This window comes from Tenrec ecaudatus, chromosome 8 (genome assembly GCF_050624435.1).
Source record: "Tenrec ecaudatus isolate mTenEca1 chromosome 8, mTenEca1.hap1, whole genome shotgun sequence".
NCBI classification, from domain to species: Eukaryota; Metazoa; Chordata; class Mammalia; order Afrosoricida; family Tenrecidae; genus Tenrec; species Tenrec ecaudatus.
Genome location: NC_134537.1, coordinates 89,020,342 through 89,041,854, shown reverse-complemented (window position 1 = coordinate 89,041,854; position 21,513 = coordinate 89,020,342). Strand labels below are relative to the sequence as shown.

Genomic DNA, 21,513 nt, shown 5'->3' with positions numbered 1-21,513 from the left:
TTAGCCACAATTATATTGCCCTTTATCTTAAAGCAATGAGCAGTAACCCACCATCTCCAACCGATACTTAAAAAACCTTTTTCTCTACCAAATGCCACAGTTTATATCATTAATTTCTGTCTGTGTGTTAAGACACACTTATGTTTCAAGGTATACAGAAGGCCATCTTGGACTGGAGTCTCCATGTCCCCACTCCACCTCAGCTCTGATTTCCACCTGGTCACCCCAAGCCCCACCTCTGGGCCCAGAGTCTGTGTGTGCATACCAAAATCACAGCTATGGCAGAGAAAACAGGAGGAGAAGCTGTTTGTCACATTGGTGTACTCCACTCCGGGCTTGCATGGGTCACACTTGCCAGTAGATGCTGACAGATGGAAACCTGGGCAGGGAAGGAGATAAAGCTGATGAAGGAATGCTCACAGGATTCCCAGAGGCTGGACAGCAGTGTTCCAGGGTGGTTTCCTGTTTTGACCATCCTCAAAACCTCAAGAGGGAAATAGTGTTTGCCCGGGCCATAGCCAGCGGCGTCGACTCTGCATTCTTCACATGCATCTATTGATCAGTAGACAGTAAACATGTTATACAGTCATCAATGAAGTTTGATTTTATATCGAAAAGTACCCTAAGAAAACCACCTTTATAAAAGCTGCTCTCAATGGGCATTGGGTGTCTACTCAAGTCCTCCCTGAATGCAAGAACACTTTGTTCTAATAACCTGGCATTCTGTGATGCTCACCTTCCTGACACAATCGCTGAAGACAAAATGGGTGTATAAGCAAATGTGGTGAAGAAAGCTGATGGTGCCCGGCTATTACAAGATATAGCATCTGGGGTCTGAAAGGCTTGAAGTTAAACAAGTGGTCACTTAGCAGGGAAGCAACAAAGCCCACATGGAAGCACACCAGCCTGTGTGATCACCAGGTGTCGATGGGATCAGATATCAGGCATCAGAAGACCCCAAACAACCAAAGATATTGATGCAAATGATGGGGGTTGGAGTGGAGGCCCAAAGCCCATGTGTAAACTAGTGGACATTCCCTCATAGAAGGGTCACAAAGAAGGAACTAGTCAGACAGGGTGCAGTATAACACCAACAGAACACACAATGTTTCTCTAGTTCTTTAATGCTTCCCCTCACCCATCATCATGACCCCAGTTCTAACTTATAAATCCGGCTGGACTGGATCATGTACATTGGTACAGATAAGAGCTCTCGACACAGGGAATCCAGGACTGATAAACCCCTCAGGAACAGTAATGAGAGTAGCAATAGCATGAGGGCAGGGTAGAAGAAGGAAAAATGAGAAACCACCTACAATGATTGGCCTACAGCCCTCTCTCCCCACGAGATGAACAACAGAAACATGGATGAAGGAACACAGAAGATGGTGTAAGATATAAAAATAATAATTTATAATTTATCAGAGGTCCACAAGGGTGGATGGTGAGGGAGGGAAGGTAAAAAGGAGCTGATACCAAGGGCTTAAGTAGAAAGAAAATGTTTTGAAAATGATGATGGCAACATCTGTACAAATGTGATTGATACAATTGATGTGTGGATTGTTATAAGAGCTGTAAGAGCCCCCAATAAAATGATGTTTTTAAAAGCTATTTTTAATTAATATGCTACGATAGCACTTCATATCAATAGTAAACTGATTAATCAATAAATGCTGTCGGGGCAATGAAGGAAACTGTTGGAAATTAAGAAAATTGGCTTCCTGACTCCCTCCTGATTTATTTATTTCTTTTTGGCAAAAATCACACAACATGAAATTTGCTATTTTAACTATTATTGGCATCTAATTCCATGACATTAATTATATTTATAATATTGTGAGATGGCCACCAGTATTTTAAAAAATGTTTTCATAATCACAACCAAAAACTCTGTACGCAGCATAAGTCACTGGCCATTTCTCCTCGACTCCTGGACAGGACTGGGGATTCTGCTTCCTGTCCCTACACATTGGCCCATTTTAGAGATCGCACATAGCAGGGACCGTCGAACATTTGCCCTTTGTAGCTGGCTTATTTCTCTCAACATGATGTGGGCCAAGTTCGTCCATGTCATTCCATGTACTGGGACTTTTTAACTGGATGAATGCTATTTCAGTGAACGTAACACCGTAGTTTTCCCGGCATCTGGTTTCAGAGCCCATGTTTTGGGTGTTGTGAATAGTACTGCAATGAGCTGCCTACAAGTATATACTTGATTCCAGTTTTCATTTCTTCACTTCTTTTGGTGTGTTTCAGCATTGTTAATATCACCTTTATTAAAAATTTTAGAAAATAGTGGATAAAATATTTCAAAATTCCTATATATTGATGATGTTGTAAAATAATGTTTCTATAAATTAAAATAATTCATAATTTTTAAAAATACAAATCAGATCAGAAAATTGAGTGGAAATTAGAGAACATATTACACTATAAAAGAGTGGCATAGTTTTTCTTTATTCCTAGGCTTCTCTGTAATATAGGTTCTGATATGCACAGTGAAGCTTTCGGATTCACTAAATCAGTCACCACATTGCTTACATTCATAAATCATCTCTCCACTGGGAGTCCTCAAATGTTTATTGATGTCTGAGGATCAAGTAAATGTTCTCTGACGTTCCTGAGACTCATAAGGCCTCTCTCCCACTATGAATTCGCAGGTTGATTGACGTATTAGGAATGAGTAAAGACTTTCCCATATTCCTCTCTCCACTGTGAATTTTTTTATATTCAATGAGACTACCAGATTGAGTAAAAGTTCTCCCACATTCCTTACATCCATACATTCCTCTCTCCTCTGTGAATTCTCATATTACTGAGTGTGTGGATTTAGTAAAAGTTCTCCCACATGCCTTGCATGCAAAAGGTCTCTCTCTCCACTGTGAATTCTCATATGTTGAGTGAGCTGTGAGGATGTAGGATAAATTCTCTCACATTCCTTATATTTATAAGGCTGCTCTCCACTCTGAGCAGTCATATACGAGTGAGATGTGAAGGTTTAATAGCTCTGCTACATTCCACACATACACAAGGCTGGTCTACTGTGCATTCTCATATGTTGAAAGAGGCATGTGAATTGAGTAAAACCTTCCCACAGTGCTTACATTCATAAGACTTAGCTCCATTGGACATTCCCATATCATCTGTGAGTGTTGAAGGCTCTCCAAAGATTTTACCAGTCTCCATATTCATAGCATGTGTTTCCTGTGATAAATTCTACTGGAGTGTACACGTTGGTTTTTCCACATATCCTGAATTGGTCAGCATTGAGTGAAGTGTGAAATCGCTCATTTTGCTCTATGGAAGACCGATCCTTGGATGACTTGCCATACTGAAGACATTCCGTGGGAAATAAGTATCCTGTCCTTTTTAAAGGCAGAAATAATTGAAATTTGACTGGAGATCTCATCAATAGTATTTTCCTTATATACTCCCCTAGATGACAAATATATTCTCAAAAGTGGGTTGTAGTTGTTATCTTGCTTTATACAGCTATGAAATTCACAGATATTTTTGTAATATAGAGGCTCTTATGTCATTTTTCAAGAATGTTACCATTGCATCTTCAGGGGGTAGGTTTTCTTAGCCATTTACATCGTTGAAACAGAGCCAATTCTACTACAGCTAGGTTTGTGAAGGTCGCCACCACCACAACTCTATAGAGTTGCTTCTGGGAAACATCCAGCAATGCCTATTCTTCTGGGCTAAAATCCACAGCCACTTCCTGAAAAGTCTCTGAGTCCACTTTGTAGCTCGAGCTTCCTGAAGTCAAACCAATGCACTCTCAACACAAAGCAGAGACGCTAGGAAGGCTGTAGTCGGGTGCATGAATCTGGTTCACACCCAGTCAGAAGTGGAAATCTGCCTTTGTGATACATAACGTTGTTAAGACAGTCTACCGGGTTTCTAACTTCCTAGAGGGGACTGCATCTTTTTATGGATGGCAAATCTGCTCCCTTTAAGCTTGATGAGGTGCCAGGAGTCTCGGAGGAAGCAGCGCTGGGAGCGTTGGGAGCGCAGGCAGCAGGGTGCCCATGCTACAGGAGCCTCTCTAGCAGCACACTCAGTGCACCGGAGAGCGGGATCCGCGCTCTGAGCTCCATTGTTCATGTCTGTGAAGGGCAGTTGCTGGGTCACATGATATGTCTGTGCTTATCTTCTTGAGGAACCACCAGATTTCTCTATCATTTCTAGCTCCAAAATGTGTGGTGATATAGTTATTTGAAATCTGACTGTGTTACCTTCATAGACAGCAACATATGAAAGCTCTGATTTCTAAACATTCTCACTTACACTCACTAGTTTCCTTTTAAAAAAAAATATTATTGTAGTAATCCTAATGGGTATGATGAATTGCATTCAGCAAATCTGTTGCAAAGGACCTCTTTAAACCGTTAAAAAGCAAAACTGTTGGCTCTCGGAGAAAGCCCCTGTTTGGAGAATGATGAGGGTGATAAATGTACAAATGTGCTTGACACAATGCATGGATGTATGGATTGTGACAAGAGTTGTACGAGCCCCCCCAAAAAAATTATTTTAAAAAAATAAACAAACAAAGACAACAAAAAAGCGAACATGTTGTCATTTTAAAGATTAAGGTGTGTCCAACCCGAGCCACACTCTTTCCAATCACTCCAATGTGTGTGAAAGTTGGACAGTAAATAAGGAGGAGCGAAGAATGGAGTTTTTTTAATCATGGTGTTGCTACAGCACAGTGAACATGCCAGAAACTGCAAGAAGGACATGGGGGCAGAGGACGCTCTCTCCCCCTTACCGTCAAGAGCTACATCCCGGAAACCCACAGGGACAGGTAACAACAGAGTACAGAAAGAAAATGTCCTGGAACTGATGGTGGTGAAGGTTACACAAATCCTAACCTAATGTCTTCATGTGATTGAATGGTTAAATCGTAGCATGATGTGAAGCACATGCCACCTAAAGAGAAGCAAGGCTATTAACCCACTGCAAAGGATGTTAAACTTCCGTTTGCTCTGTCACATGGGTTGCGAAATCCATAACAGATCTGCTCTGTTTCCACCCCGGGCTTTCCATTTCTATTCATCCCGTTTCTGTGACCCTTCATGCCTTTGCATCTTGGTTATTGGGCAAATTTGCCCTTTTTGGTCTCCTCTCGTTGACTGTCCTAAGGAACACATTCTTTATGCATGGTATTGCTTATTTTATGGCTCAGTCTATTATTTCGTTAGTGGACACCTGGTGGTGCAGTGGTTAGGCAATGGGCTGTGATCTGCATGGTCGCCAGTTCGAAACCACCAGCAGCTCCATGGGAGAACGACTGTGAGTCCTAGGCCTGTAAACAGTTACAGTCTCAGATGCACAGCGGCTCACTGTGAGTCCGCAGTGACTCCACAGCAGTGAGCGAAGGACTGTTTGGTTGGAAGAGGACCTTTAGGAGTGGTTTCGGTTCCACGTCAGAAGGGGGGTGGGGGTGCCTCCAAGCCCTATCAGAGGAGCAAGTCTGGTCTTTTCATGAAGTTGAATTTTAGTCTACACTTTCCTCCTATTCTAAGCGGATCCTTCTTTTGTGTCCATGGTCAGAATGATCTGGTCCACTGTGGAAGCCAGGCACCATCTAATGCCTGTCATCTCAAGCCTGAGGAGATTGTGACTGATGTGAGCCTTTGGACTGATTGCTTCCTTGAGTTTCTGGTTTTCTTCACTCTTCTTTGCTCCAGGTGGGAAGCGTACCAATAGTGGTATCTTAGAAGGCTGCTTACATGTTTTTAAGGCCTCACACCCATGCAGTAAAGTCGCATGGAGAACTTTGTCTTTATGTATTACACGAGGCAAACTGATCTATGGATGCAAGACTGTGGTCCTTAGCCTCAGACTCACGGCGAGCTCAAGCTTGAGATGTATGTGCTTATGTCTAGGAGGTTTCCATAGTTACGCCCCCACCACATGCTCTATTATATATCTGAGTACACATTAAAAAAACACATGCATGTGAAAGACTACAATGATTCCCCCGAGTACTGGAAACACGAAAGGTTGTTCATTCCCTTCCAGAGCAGTCTTAGCCCACATCGTTCTGGAAGTCCTGGTAAACGGACGTAGGTAAGAGAAGGTATGCAGAGGGGAAAAGAAAAAACAAAACTCTCTTTGTTGACAGATGACATGATTTTCTATGTAAAACCGTTTAAGAATTGATTTTTAAAAACTCCTGGAACTAATACATGATTATAAAATATAGTAGCAATATACAAGGTTAATCCACAAAGGTCACTTGTTTTCTTACACATCAGTAATGAAGAATTGGAATTTGAAAATAAAATAAATTAAACACCAAAAAATGTACGAGATTTACATGAGGAAAACTGCAAAATACTAAAGAAAGAAACCAAAGCAGATCTAAATAAATGGAGAGAAATTCCATGCTCATGAACAGGAAGAATACGTATTATTAAAATGCTAATTCTTCCCAACTTGATCTATAGATTCAATGTAATGTCAATCAAACTTCTAGTAACTTACTTTGCAGATATGCAAACTGATTCCAAAGATAAAGAGAAATACAAAAGAACCAACATAATACTGGACAAAAACTACTGACTGATGCCACCAAATTTCAGCCCACTGCAAAGCTATAGTAATCAAGACACAGGACAGATAAGTAGATAGGAGGCTTCATACGTCCGGACCTCAACATTTATTCCACAGATATCGTACTCAGGGCAGCCTGATGCTATGCTGGTATGACAAACATATCGCCTTTTCACCTAGCCCACATTCCTGCCATCCTGGTTCCTGCTGTATCCTTTTCCATAGCACTCTGTCCTACCTCAGGGGAACCCTGGTGGCCTAGCGGTTAACTGTTGGGCTGCTCATCTCAAGGCCAGAAGTTTGAAACCCCAGCTGCTCTGTTGGAGAAAGATGAGGCTTTCTACTCCCATAGAGAGTTTTTCTGGGAACCCACAGGGGCAGATCTACCATGTCCTATAGGGTCACCATGTGTCAGAATCAATTCAATGGCCATCAGTTTGTTTTTTGAAGGGTGGGGGGTTCTGCCCTGCCTCACCCCCAATACTGGGATGGCTTACCTTTGGGTTTCAGCCCAAAGCCATCAACCCAGCGAGGCTTCACTAAACCAGCTGCTATCTTATGCATCTTCTACCATGTTTCCCGGTACTTACCACGCCCCTCTGACATGCACGCTGATCCATCTGTCTCAATCCCATCCCTGAAAGGGACGCTATGAGGGAATGGGTCACTTGCCCCCCACTGGCACTGAGTCTGATATAGTGTGCAATAAAGAGCCAAAGCACATGTGCAAATGTGCTTGACACAGTGGGTGGATATATGGATTGTGATAAGAGGTGTAAGAGCCCCAATAAAGTTATTAAAAACAAAGCAACAACAAAGAGCCAAAGCAAGAAAAGGACGGCAGAAAGAAGCTGGGCAGCGAGGGTGGAAGGAAGGCAGAAAGAAGCTGGGCAGCGAAGGTGGAAGGAAGGCAGAAAGAAGCTGGGCAGCGAAGGTGGAAGGAAGGCAGAAAGAAGATGGATAATGATGGTGGAAAGATGAGGGGACAGTGTTAGGACATACCCGGATCACATTTTCCCTTCAAAGACTGCTGCTGTGGGGCAGCTGCTTGACTGTGAACTCTGTCCGGAAGGTTGATTGGGGCCAACTCAACTGGGACCTGTGGGAACAAAACAGGGTAAGCAGGAATGGCTTCCAGGTTCTCACCCATCCCAGGATGCACTGGACAGTCCTGTCCCCGCCTTCAGAACCAGAAAGGGCCTGGTCCTTTACTCCAGCTGTAGATTCTCCAACATTCTTTTGTATTCAGGGATGTCCGCTGCCTTTGGGGCTAGCCAACGCATATCCACTTGAAAAACTTTATCCTTTTCTCTTATTATAAAATGAATGAATGTCATTCGAGAAAATGTGAGCAAGTACAGAAAAGGTCTACAAGAATTCAAAAATCACAAAGAATCCACAAAAAATAAATAAAAGAAATAAAGGACAAGGTTTTCGACACACCAGACTATCTTCCCACAACTAAGAGTCAAGAGACCAAGTGAAGTGGACCGCTTAGCATCAAGCGGATGGCGAGACAGGATGGAAACCCCTGGGGTGGAGCTCTCTGGACCACTGGTAGCAGCACCATGCTGGCCAGCCCGGGACAGTGCAGCCATCCTGAGACAAAGCAATGGGGCCTTGAGTGAGCAGCATACAAACATACAAAGGCCACTCTGTGGCCTTCTCAAGAGGAGACGGACACACTGTGGAAACAAGCATGGGATGAAAGAAGGTGAGGAGAAGGTGAGAGAGATCCCAAAGGGCGAAGGCCAGGATGGTGGGTGTGCACTGCAGGGAGCTGAGGCTCACAGAGGAGGGAGGGAACCAGGGACTAGGGACAGGACTACTCATCCTTGAAAGTGCCTGGTCATTTGGACAGAAGACACCACTGAAAATGAAACCAAAGACTGACAATCAGAGGCCCCCAACCAGGCAGCCTCTGTGCATCTGAACATGTAAACAGGCCCGCTTCGCCCTGCCCAGAGCGGCCCAGGCCCGGCAACCAGCAGGCCATCTCCCCTTGCTATTCTCTCCCTGGCCCCAGCAACCAGCAGGAGTGCTAGGTGCACCGCCTGCCCAGGCGGCGGACTCCTCCCCAGCAACAAGGAGTGCTCCCCAATCAGTGACTGGGAAGTACTGGCCTTTCTCTACTCCCCCATCCAGAGACCAGCAGGCACAACCTGCCCACACCTGCACTTCCCACTGCCACGGGTCCATTCTGACTCATAGGCACCTGATAGGACACAGTAGAACTTCCCCTGTGAATTTCCATGGCTGCCAACATTCATGGGAGTAGACAGTCCCATCTTTCTTCTCGGATAGGCTGACGGGTTTGAGCAGCTGTCCTGGTTAGAGGCTCAGTGTGCAAAGCCATGATGCCACCACATACTCCGTGCCAACATCCAATCACTGGCAGATATGCTCCCATGCCCCAGCCCTGAACCACAGGAATGACTCAGCATCCGCTACGGCACACTCCTGCCTAGTTCCAGCCTAGCTTATGCCAACAGGCAAGTCCAGGCACTCCTGTCCCCGCCTGGTGATGAACGAGCCCTCCTTCCCCCTCCCCACAAGGACCACTTACTGGTGGCACCACCCAGCCCACACCGAGCCAGTCCTCATGGGCTGCCCTCACATGCCCTGAGATCCCTTGGAGAGTCTCCTCTCACCTACTGAGAGAATAAACTCATGCCGTCCTGTCCACACGAATATCAAAGCCTGCCTGTGGCTCTGAAGATGACCCATCTTGCCCTCCAGTGGACACACGACCTGTAAGCCTTCACACAGAAAGACCAAACTGCCCCGTAGAAGCTATGGAGGGACCCTGACCACACAACACTTGACATTTCACATCAGCAAAGGCTACAGTTCTCCAAACGGTGCTCAGTTGTGTAAGGGGAGGCATACACACCTCCTGTCGGTAACTCATATGTAGGTGTGACCTGCCAACTCCCCTAGCAAGAGAGATCACAGCCAGTCAACCACCAGCACCAAAGTATACTTAAGCTACCACACAGGGGGAAAATCCATCTGAAGAGTAAGAAAACGCAAAGCTCCTCGTATCAAGACAAAAAAAATCAATGCACTTGAATCACAGTGCTGGCGAAGAATACCGAAAGCACCATGGACGGCCAGAAGGACAAACAGATCTGTCTTGGAAGAAGTACAGCCAGCACGCTCCTTAGAGGCCAGGACGGTGAGAGTCTGGCTCATGTACTTTGAACAGGTTATCAGGAGAGGCCAGTCCCTGCACAAAGCCATCGGACTTAGCAAAGTGGAGGGGCAGTGACAAAGAGAAAGACCCGCAACAAGATGACCAACCAGTGGGGCAACAACAGGCCCAAACAAGAACAATTGTGAGGATGGCGCAGGACCAGGCGGGGGTGGACGTTCCACTCTGCTGTACAAAGTGTCACCAGGAGTTGAATTAACTTGACCGTACCCATCAATAGGTCCTCTCCCTTTGACAAGTTTGCCCTTTTTTGAAATGAAATCTTACAATAGGCACTTTTTGTGTTTTACTCCCTTTGACTGACATAATATCTGTGTTGTTCATAGCAGTCCACTCATCTTTGCCACTGTATAATAATCTCACTTGTGACTAAACGCTAAGTGTTATCATTTATTGCTTATAAGTGTTGGTGGACTTGACACTGTTTCCACTTTGACACAATGAAAGGAAGGCTGCCATGAGCAGTCATTTCACATGCATGTTTCAGGAATACTGATGTGTATGCATTGAACACATCCCCTTTAGTAAACAGAAAATTGGGGGGGAAAAGAGTGTAAAAAGTATGAAGATTTTAACAATATGATTAATAAATTTGACCTAATTTATACACATACACAAAGCCAGACTGTACATTTTTCTAAGAGCATATAGCGCAGTATAAAAAATTTACCACATGCTTGGGCATATAAGGGAGTCTTTTATTTTTAACTGTGCATTGTGAAATAGGAGAATGTGTACAGAGCAGATCATCAATTCACACATATTGTGTCTCCACTTATACACTGCAGCCCCTCAGTGCATCATCATCATGCGTCTGCTCCCTCTCTGTGCTTCCTATTTCCATCCCTCTTTCCCACCCTGCTGCGATGTGTCCTTGGGGAAATGCTGCCCTTTTCATTGAGAATGTTTGGTTCCTCTGAGTTCACTTCCAGATCTGAAGAGTGTCTAAGGGCCATAGTCTTGGGTCCCACTAGCCTTCATTTTGAGAGCGACCATTTATGAAGTCTTAAATGGGGCAAGGCCAGGACAACTATAGAGACATCATTCAGATGGGGACGACTAACAGCATGATGCCATAATGGTGTCCAAGGGTTTGCTATTATACATAGCTATAAAAACAGACACGTGCGGTCAGAGAACACTGTCCCATAACCATGGTTGGCAGCAGATAAATGCAACATAGTTACCAGTGGGGCTCCCTGAGAGGGATCAGGGCCATGACTGGGACACAATGGGGCAGAGGAGCTTACAATATGGGTCCAGGGGCTTTCCCAAGGCAGTCAAGACAGGACTCAAGTATATGTAAGTCTCTTTGATCCCAGGAAGGTGAGCTCCATCCAGCACACACCCAGGAAACCCAAGCAAGACTGCCGCCCCTGGGCTGGTCAAGAGGGTGGAGGTAATGCACTTTCCAATGAACTCTTTGTGAGGACGGAACATTCACATCTCTGGTCAATGGTCAGAGGGAATTCCATGGAAGCTTAATCCACATACGGATTCGGAAAATGGATTTAAGTGTTTAAGTGTCATCTATAGCCTTCTGCAAACTAGGTGCTTGGAATGTAGTCTCTGATCATGAATTTTATTATTAACAATGCTTGGACCTCACCGGCTGGTATGCTCCTTCCCTGTAGACTTAGCAGATACCTCTCTTTGATGACCGCTTCCTGTAAGACAAGCCTTTAAGACCCCAGACGCTATTCCTACTGATAGCCTAGCACCACCTGATGTCTTGGCCACCCTTTGCCATGGCACCCCTATCTTCAGTGACTGCTTCATGAGGGTGTGATCATGGGTGTGATGCTATTTCTCTTGAATTTGTCGTTTCTGGCAAAGAAAATCATGTGATTGTTCAACCTGCCAGTCCATTTCCCTCACTAATGCCTACGATATTGATTTCTGTGTTTCATTTCACTTTTAGAGACTTTCCGTTGTCCTAGATTCATATTTTGTACAGTCTGATCGCTAATGGACATTTGCAACTGCTGTTTCTAATTTTGTGTTGTGCCTCACGAGCAAACGAGGGTCCTGCAAGCTCTTCGCGATCCGGAGGGTTACAGTCTGCTCTACTTTGAGGAGACAGCTCTTCTCCAGGGGGGTTGTGATCCACTCCCCCCTCCCCCCGCCGCGAGGGCCTTCTCTTCCAGCATTGCATCTGACAGTGGTCGGCTGCTACTCGTCATGTTTTCTGTGGATGACCCCTCCGAAGTGGACAGCCTATCCCTTCTGCAGAGTCTGTTCTTAGTCTGGAAGTTCTGCTGAAGTCGATCCTGCTGGCGCTTGAAATACCGGTGGCACAGAGCCTCCAGCATCACAGGAATGCACGCAGTGTTGACAACCCGTCCGACAGGCGGTGGCAGCATCGTGTGAACCTTTATTAAACAAATGTTTCACAACGTGAAACTGCTAGTCCTCATCGAGGCCTCCTCTCGGCCTCGGCCCCTCCGGAGGCAATGGCCCACGGCTCTGACTGCTCCCGCCAAGCTGCACCTTTCCACGCGCACACCAACCACCCCTGTAGCGGTCTCAAGATGCTCAAGTCGTGGTGCTTTGAAAGGTCTTTGAGTTTGTGGAACAAAGGTTGCTCTGAAGGGGCACGATCAGGCTGTGGGGCGGGTAAGATCGCTCCCCAACAGAATTCTCAGAGGACTGCCCTTCCCACCCTTGAAAAATGATCAGGTTCTAAGCGGAAAACACAATGAAGTATGATTTTTTTTACAAAATACCTGTGCTTTGATAGCAACATAAAACTCATTTAAGTTGAGCAGACTAGAATCATGAACCTTAGGAGGGAGGTTAACCTCCATATGACAGATCACGCTCCTTCGGGTCTGGTCATCTCGTTTGTCAGCACAACGTTCCCTGAGATATCCTGACTTGGAAAGGTCACTGGTATCACCTTTGGCAAAGAATTCTTAGGCCCAGTTTGTGAGAGAAGGTTTTATTTATTCGTTTTGTAATTCTATTGGTTAGAGTAGGTCTAGGACATGACTACGAAGTTCCTTTGTGCTCCCACCTGGAGTGAACTCCTTCTCCCGTGCTGCCCGGGGCCACCACTGATGTGCTCTCGAACCCATCATGCTGCCTTTCCCACAATATCATACAAGCAGAATCCCAGTGTCCTGGGTTTTGTTTTTTTAATCCCACAGTTATGCGTCTAAAAAACTGCTTCTGAGATTCATCCCTAATGCTTTGTGTATCAAAAGTGGATTCCTTTAAAACGGATCCCTTCTGTAAACCTTGTCCCAATTCACAATAAAAAGTTTGTTTTTGTTTTTAATTTAAAAATCACGGTCATTGCCATGATGGGAAAAAATTCCTGAGTGCAATCCGCCTGAACTTTTGCTCAGCGATGCAGGTGTCAATCTTCTTTCAACGTCTCCATAATAAGCCCCAATGATCGTCCTGAGTACTTTACAAACAAACAAAACCCATTACAATAACCCTTATAAGATCCCAAATAACAGTCACCATAACCTTTGAGCTAACCGCTCTGTCTTGAATTTAACAAACCCAATGGATCTTCAGAGATGTCACTGCTTGCATGGGCCGTATTTTTTGTTTTGTTTTGTTTTCGTTTTGGTTTTTTGTTGACCCCTAATAAGCCCAAGAAAAGGCACTGATAGTGGTGGTGAAAGAATGAGCCTGCTGTTAATCAAGCACTGAAAATGTAACCGAGTTGGGGACTTGGCCTCTTGATGTAATATGTGCAAAGGGACCCAGGATGTAACAGCCCCTGCCTCTATAGTGAAAATCCCTTTTAAAGATTAATTTTTTTCACGGCCTAGGCCTATTACAAACCCTGTTAATTATTCAAGGACACTCTAATTAGGGGAGGGGACACATGGCCACTCTGGTAAACACTGCAGCTCCAACCCTTTGGGAGTTTGAAGAAGCCTTAGAGGGTAGCCATCTGACATGCCTGAAGTAATGAAATATCAACGAATGGTCTGATGATCCCTTAGAGCAGTGGTTCTCAACCTGTGGGTCGAGACTCCTTTGGGGATCAAAGGATCCTTTCACAGGGGTCGCCTGATTCACAACAGTAGCACAATCACAGCTTGAAGTACAAAGAGAATAACTGTCTGGGAGGGGGGGGTGTTCACTGCAAATGAGGACCTGGTTTAAAGGGTCCTGGCATCAGGAAGGGTGAGAATCACCACCTTAGAGAAATGTAAACGGTTTCCCTGTGAGCCTTAGTCCCTTTTGTTCAGCTGCTTGAAAGTCCTCTGGTAATTGTAAAACATGTTAATTACCTCCTGGGACTATTGAAAAGCCTGTGTAAGGTATATAACTTGCTTGACAGTTACTGAAAATTTTGGAAGCAGCTCAGAGGTAGCAAACCCCTGTTTCCTTGTGTCAGTGCTTGCAGCAATAAACTTGGAATTTCTCCCAGCAAACTGGTCTTTGTGTTTGGCTAAAACAGTGCCAGGCTCTCCGCGACTCCTCCACAGCCAGCACCAGGATCCCTGAGAGAACTTGGGGGCACCCATAGATGACAAGTTTAAACCTAGTGTTAGACTCAAATCACACATGTGAAGCATGGAAACCTCACAGGAATACATTTTGACTTACCACACATACTGCACTATCCGCAGCGGCATCTAATTTTACCACAAAAACTACATTAAAAAGGTGCTGAAGAATTCGGCTTAGACACGATTATAAAGGCACTCCCTAGAACAGAAAACACCCTGACAATGCACATGGGGCATTATCCAGAACAGCCCACATTTCGGGCCACAAAACAGCCTCAATATAAAGACTGAAATTATGCGAATTACCTTTGCTAACCACAATGGTATGAAATTAGAAATCAACAACAGAGAGAACAAGAAAAATAAATTACATATGTGGAAACAAACTAATGCATTACTGAGAAACGACTGGGTCACAGAAGTCATCAAAACTGACATGTGAAGGTACTTACACCTAAGAATGCAAGCACGCGGTGGTTTTACATAATCTGTTGCCAATGTGAGACTTAAGAGTGAAGGGGTGGAGTTTAGCCTGTCAATCAGGTCGCAGCTTGATGACCTCATCTGGAGGCGCGAAGGCGATACATAGCTCCCTGGAGGCGGGACAAAGGCTCACTCCCTGCAAGACATTCCTGCTGACAAGACACATGGAGCTACGCTAGAGCCCTGGAACATGGAGGCCCTGCCAGCGCTGAGATGGGGGGGTCTTGATGAGACTAATCACACCTTCTGCTTAAACTCACCACTTTGCATACTAACTTTTGTTCTCTGCACTCTGTACCTAGTCCCTCATCTACTTCCCTGACGATGCAGGGACGGTTTGGCTCCCATTCAGAGGCTCACTCTCAGGTAGCACAGTCGCTGCGAAGGGTCTGGAGAGATCATGTCACACAAACCCTCACTTCAAGGAAGATAAATGCAAGTGTTCAAGAAATGGAGCTGACAAAACGGAATTTCTACACACAGAAAGATGAAACAAGCTTGATACCTCACCCCATGCACAAAATCTAATTCAAAATAGATCAAGGACCTATTGACCTTATGGCTAGCAGCCCAACATAACCCACGTGCTACCAGGTTTCCTGACCATACCCACAATGCTGATTTTAATCTTCCTCACAGATAGAGTAGGAGTTAAATGAAAAATTATCCATACTTATGATTATTAAAGTTAAGATAAGCACTATTTACAATAGCAGAAAGACAGACACCACCTGAATCTCCACCAATGGAAGAATGGGTAAGAATAATGTGTTTCCAAAAAAAAAAAAAAAGAATAATGCGTTTTACACCTACCATGGAACACTACCCAGTGAGAAGGAAAAATGAGCCCCCGAAGATCTTGAAAAATGAATAAACCTGGAGGATAACATGTTGAATGAAAGTAAGTCAGTCATAAACCCACATTGTATGTCCCCACTTTTATGGAGTGGCATGAACAGAAACTCGTGTATTTAGTGGTGACTGGGATGGAGCATGGAGAAGAAGGTGCCCTGTCTAGGTAGGTAGACGTTTGTTACGTGGGGACACGGGAACGGTAACACTGCAGAGGGACAAGCATCACGACTTCAGCAGGGTCAACGGTGCCACTAAACTGTACACAAGAGAAAGAAGCTGATGTACAACATAGGGCTAAGCCACTGCACCACTAAAGTTCTATACGTGTATAGACAGGTATATGCATATGTATATGCATATATGTGACTTCATATACTCATGTATAACAAAACATATAGGGGCACAGTTACAGACACTTTTAAAACATAACCATACACTTAATGGGACTGGATTTGTGTGTCTGGACACTTTTTAGACATAACCATACTCTTGATGGGACTGGATTTGTAGGCGTCTCGCATGGACCTCTTGCTCAGTTGGTGTGATTGGTGTACCAGTTGTCTGGGGCCTCAGGGGCTATCTGTGAAACAACTGCTTGTCTCTACTTGTCTGGAGCAATAGAGAAAGCAGACAAGACAAGCCTCAGAGAAGAAACTAGTCTACAGAACTGAGTGCACTCCAAATACGACCTCATCTACCAGGGAAACCGGACAACTGACTCGTACCAGGCTGCTGCTACCGACCACCCTCACCAGGGCCACACTAGATGTGGAATACAACCTCACATCCTAAACACAAAGCCAGATTTGTTGGACAGGATTCCACTGGTGAACTCGCTGAAATTATTGCCCTGAGATACTCTTTAAAGCTTTGAAGCAAAACCAACCCCTTTTCTCTAAATAATAGATGTCTCTTAGAAAATGAATATGAATCCATTAAAGAATCCTTTAAAAATCACGTATATGAGACCAGCAATAACTGTAAAAACAAAGATGAGAATGTCATGGGAAAGGGCACCTAGATTAATGGAAACAGAACAACCAGAGGGAGATAGAGGAATATACATGCCTTGTGAGGAATATATCCCATGAAATGTGTATAGCAATTGCTAAATGGGAACCTAATCTGCTATGCAAACCTTACCCCAAACACAATAAGATATTCCTGGGGAAAATATAAATATGAGGTTGAAAGAGGGCTGAGGGACTTGCTCTGGGTCACCTGACTGTTAAATGACTTCCCCCACACTGACTCTCAGTCCAGTGGGGTTTCCTTCCACACCTGCAAACCATTAACAGAACAAAGCCTGGCCTCAGGCCAGGACAATTGGCAGAGCTTATGACGGTGGCAAAGGTTCACATAAACACCCTGACTTTGCTAAGATAGAAAAGGCAGCCCTGGTGTGAGTCAGGGTGTGTGAGAAAGAACATGAAGGCTACTGGCTTGAGTATTAAATAGGAAAGGGAGGTGGGGTGAGGGTATCATATTGGAGTGTCACACTGCCTAACTCTTGCATCATTAGTGAGGAAGGAAGGCGCTAAAGGAAATCCCCCAGTTAATGACCTAAGTCTAGGTCTAGGAGGAGGCAGGGCTAATACGAGCCCTGGAGGGCAGGCCAGGCCACCCCACTTTCTCTTCTTTAGCTGCCTTCTCTCCCTAAGCTACTGCTTGCTGCGTTCCCAGGAGGCACAGACTGGGTGGACACCTCAGATCCCCCCACAGTGCTTTCCCCAATGATTTTGGAAAATCAGTGGTTTTCCAATGATTACTAGAGGGTTGCAAATGCCTACACTTTATCCTAAATTACAGGCTATCATCGCAAGCTTTCAGTGCCAGAGAGGTCGGGTGATTTTGTCTGAAAAGGGGGCAGCTGGCCCAATAAGTATGAGCCCCTCTGGTGTAGACGTTGCCCTCTAATGAGTGCCTGGACTCTGCCTATGATGGCATTAGTCACCTGCACCAGGAGCCCCCTCAGGCTTTTTAGCGCTCTGCATACCCTGAGGTTACTGTGTTTACTGCAGAGGCTCCCCTCTCCACTGGAAAGGCCTAAGGGAAAGGTGCTGGTGTTTCTAACCCTGATAGTGCCCTGGGCCTGCTGTGAGTGAATGAATCATGTGAATCCTAAGACCTCTGGATTCATGCTGCTCTCAAGTTCTCACCTTGTTCATAAAGGTTCTTTAAAGAAAATCCATAATGACTTGCTTCAAGGAAATACAAAATTAAATTACGAGTGTTCATCCAAGTTGTTGGAAGATAATCCCGTATCTTAGCATTTTTAATAACCTTGGTTTAAACCAAGGGTTTGTAAAAAAGTTTTTTTCTTTGGGGTTTGTAGTTCAAAGCCACCAGGCGCTCTGGTGGAGAAGGATGAGGCTGGCTGTTCCTATGAAAACGGAGCACTATCAGATATACATCAGAGTTGTATCTTTTTGCTGTATTTATTCGATCTATATGATGAACAAACAATCTAAGAAACTGGATTATGTGAATAAGAACACAGCATCAGGATTAGAGGGAGGTTTACTTACAGCCTTCAATATGCAGATGATACAACCTTGCTTGCTGAAAACCAAGAGGACTTGAAGCACTTCCTGATGAAGTTCAAAGACACCAGCCTTCAGTCTGGACTTCAGCTTAGTGTACAGAAGAAAAGAGTCATCACCACTTCATGATAAATAGAGAGGAGGCTGAAGCCAAGGATTTCATTTTGCTTAATCTACAATCAATGCTCCCTTAAATCGCTGTCAAGAAATAAAAATGTATTGCACTGGGCAGATCTGCACAAGACTTCTTCAGAGTGTTAAAGAGCAAATATAAGCCTTTGACGGCTAAGGTGCACCTAACCCTAGTAGTGGTATTTTCAGTTGACTCATAGATACGGGAAAGTTTGGACAATGAATAAGGAAGACCAGAGAATTGATGCATTTGAATTGTGGTGCTGGGGAAGAATATTGAAAATCCCATTAACTGCCAGGAAAACAAATCTGTCTCAGAAGAAATACAGTCAGATTACTCCTTAGAAGCAAGGATGGTAAAACTTCATCTCACGTACTTTAGACAGGTTATCAGGAGGAACCCGTCCTTGGGAAAGGATATCACTCTGGGTAAATTAGAGAGTTACCAAAAAGAAGACCCTCAGGAGATGGATCAATACATGGCCGCATTAGTGAACTTACACGATGAAATTGTGACGATGGTGCAGGACCGGCCAGTGTTTTGTTCTGTTACCCTTGGGGGCCCACTGAGTCGGAGGTGGGTCAGGGATGCATAACAAAACAGACAACGTGTAGGTTGAAATTCCCCGATAGAATTCTAAAATACTTTTAAAAAAATGAAACGTGTTAAAGTATTCAAGCACTAGCAGTAATAATACTTCTGTCTGCACAGTTCGGATTAAAATACTCATTAGCTGAATTAGCTATTTATGAAAGTTATTAATTAATTTCATACATTAGCTATTTATGAAAGTTTAAAAAAACTGCCTTGAGTTTGATACCATACATATTTTTTACTTATAAAAATGAATGTTGAATAAGGAAAAAAAAAAGAAAACAGAGCACTCTACGGGGACACTGAGTCAGAGGGCACGCCATGGCAGTGGGAGCTGCGTTACCTGCCTCGCAGTCTCAGGCTTGGCCCTGCTCCCACACAGTTACCCCTGACTCTGTGACGGTGTTCCTTCGAAGCGGTCTCTATTTGGTTTTTCTTTTTGTGATTTCCAAAAGTGCCACCTCATAGTGATTTTATCTGAACAAACCACGGGGATGGTGTGTACTTGAGAGCCACTAACTGCCTATCATAATTGACACTTTATAAAGTTTCCACCTCATATGAAATTCCATTAGGAAAACATGGCATCTGTAATTGAGAATGTCTAATGAACCTTCAGGGACATGAGCAAACATTCAGGGCATTTTATTGACATTTAAATGTTTACCTAAGACTCAAAGCTCGAGGGCATCTAGCAATTACTCATTTCAATGATCACACTGCTTCTCTATTCCTGCCCTGGTTTCTACCAAGAAGAGAAAGAGGATCCCATTCGGTGACTGGCTCTGGCACAGGACAGCGCTCCTGCTGCTGTCTTGGGAATATTTGAGAAATCCATGAGACCGCCCGCAGTGCCAGAGACACCAGTGTCTCGAAATCGCTGCCGGTTCAAGGCAGACGCACTGTTTCTGAGTAGAACTGTGAGCCAAAGAATTCTCAGCGGCTGTGAACTTTTGAAAGCAGCCGCCAGTCTTTTCTTGAAAAGCAGTTCGAATGGATTTGAACTACCAACCTTTCCATTAGTAGCAAACACGTAAACTTTTGTTCTACCCAGGGACTCCTATTCCCCTTCTTCCTCCTCCTCCTCTTCCTCCCCCCACCTCCTCCTCCTTCTTTTTTTAATATCAATAAGAGTTTACTATTACTCTCCAATACATGTCTAACAAATATGTGTACAAAGTAGGCTATATGTTAGGCCTGAAATCACACAATATAAACAAAAATGCACAGATTTACTACTGATTTCAATGGTCCCCCCAAATCTGTAGAGTTTTGGGTAGCTAACAAAGTAAAATTCAATCATAAACTAATAGAGCAGAACCTTATCACCAGTAGTGCGTATACATCATTGAGTACACAGCAACCCCCTCCAGAGTTTTAGAATTTTAAAAACATTTCTAAATGGCTTTATTGGCACATAAGCCATGTATCATACAATAGTTCACTCATAGCAGGAAGAGCTCACAATCAATTTTAGAACATGCTCTTCTTTCTTGCACTGATTGTTATTGGCTCCCCATTGCCCCATAGCCTTCCCTGCCGTGTCCCCAAGAAACCATTAATCCAGTTACTGTCTCTACAGACTTAACTATCCTGGGTTTCAGCTACAGAAAACATGCAAAAAAGCCCCCCAAAGCTAACAACAACAACAACAAAATAAGGCAGAGAAAAGCCCCAAGCTAAAGAAAGAAGAAAAATTTAAAAACTCGAACAACCTCAAAATGGGTCAACAGCGATTAAATGCTAAAGAGTTAAAATATCGTCCGACTGCATCTGCCATAATCCATATTTCCCAGTGCACTCTGCACGATAGCCAGGCTACTCACACCCCTGGTCCATGGAGGGAATTCCCCAGACTTTCACTCACCGTATTTCCCGTCACTTTTAAAACCTCAAAAAACCTTTCAATGAGTCAAAGGGATGCTGAATAAGGTATTGCATTGTAACCGACCTGAGCCTATCACAATCAGCTTACGATGCTCTCTCTCTCTGATAACAAGGCTATTTGGGTCCCTCCACTGTGGTCAGAAGGGACTCACTGGATGTGCAATCTATGTTCGGCCCTGCTAATGGATTTTGCACTTCCACTTTCACCCATAGCCTCCCACAAACCAGGTGTCCACAATTTCTCTGATATCCTTCCCTCCTTTGAATTTATATTATATTATTTACAATCCTTATATCATACAGGCTGGTGTGTTTTCCCTGTGGCTTACTTGATGCCTCACTTAGAGGGCTGCTTATTTGAAGACAAGCCTTTAAGGCCTTAGATGCTGTTTTCTCTGATAGCCTGGCATTATATAGTTTCTTCATCATATTTTGCTACAGTGATCTCTTCATGTGGGTGAGCATCAAGCCTATCTTCAGTGATCTCTTCAGGAGGTCAAGCATCACGCAGAGTCATATAATGAGAACTAATTGTTCTTATATTGGGGCCACAATTCAGGGTGAGACCCAAATCCATTCATACGTCTATGGCTTATCTGCCTCTCTGGTTTACATCATTGTCAGCATTTTATTTTAGAGAGCATTATCAATCATCTGGGGCATGTGTTAATTCTATTAATAGTGACATTAGTTTATCCAATATCATATAATTTAAAAACCAGTCTAGAAAGTGAAATAATACAAGTATACAAGCAAACATGA

At 44.2% G+C, this 21,513-nt stretch overlaps 1 protein-coding gene across 1 annotated transcript in view; it reads right to left on the bottom strand.

Moving 5' to 3' along the window:
- Positions 1-21,513, bottom strand: part of LOC142455020 (tumor necrosis factor receptor superfamily member 10A-like) — a 38,927-nt gene that overhangs the window by 9,544 nt on the left and 7,870 nt on the right. Inside the window, exons 2-3 of the mRNA XM_075556508.1 lie at positions 7,567-7,663; positions 266-379 (exon numbers count right to left, since the gene is read on the bottom strand). Coding sequence (XP_075412623.1) covers positions 266-379; positions 7,567-7,663 — 211 coding nt within the window. The remainder of the gene's footprint in view (positions 1-265; positions 380-7,566; positions 7,664-21,513) is intronic.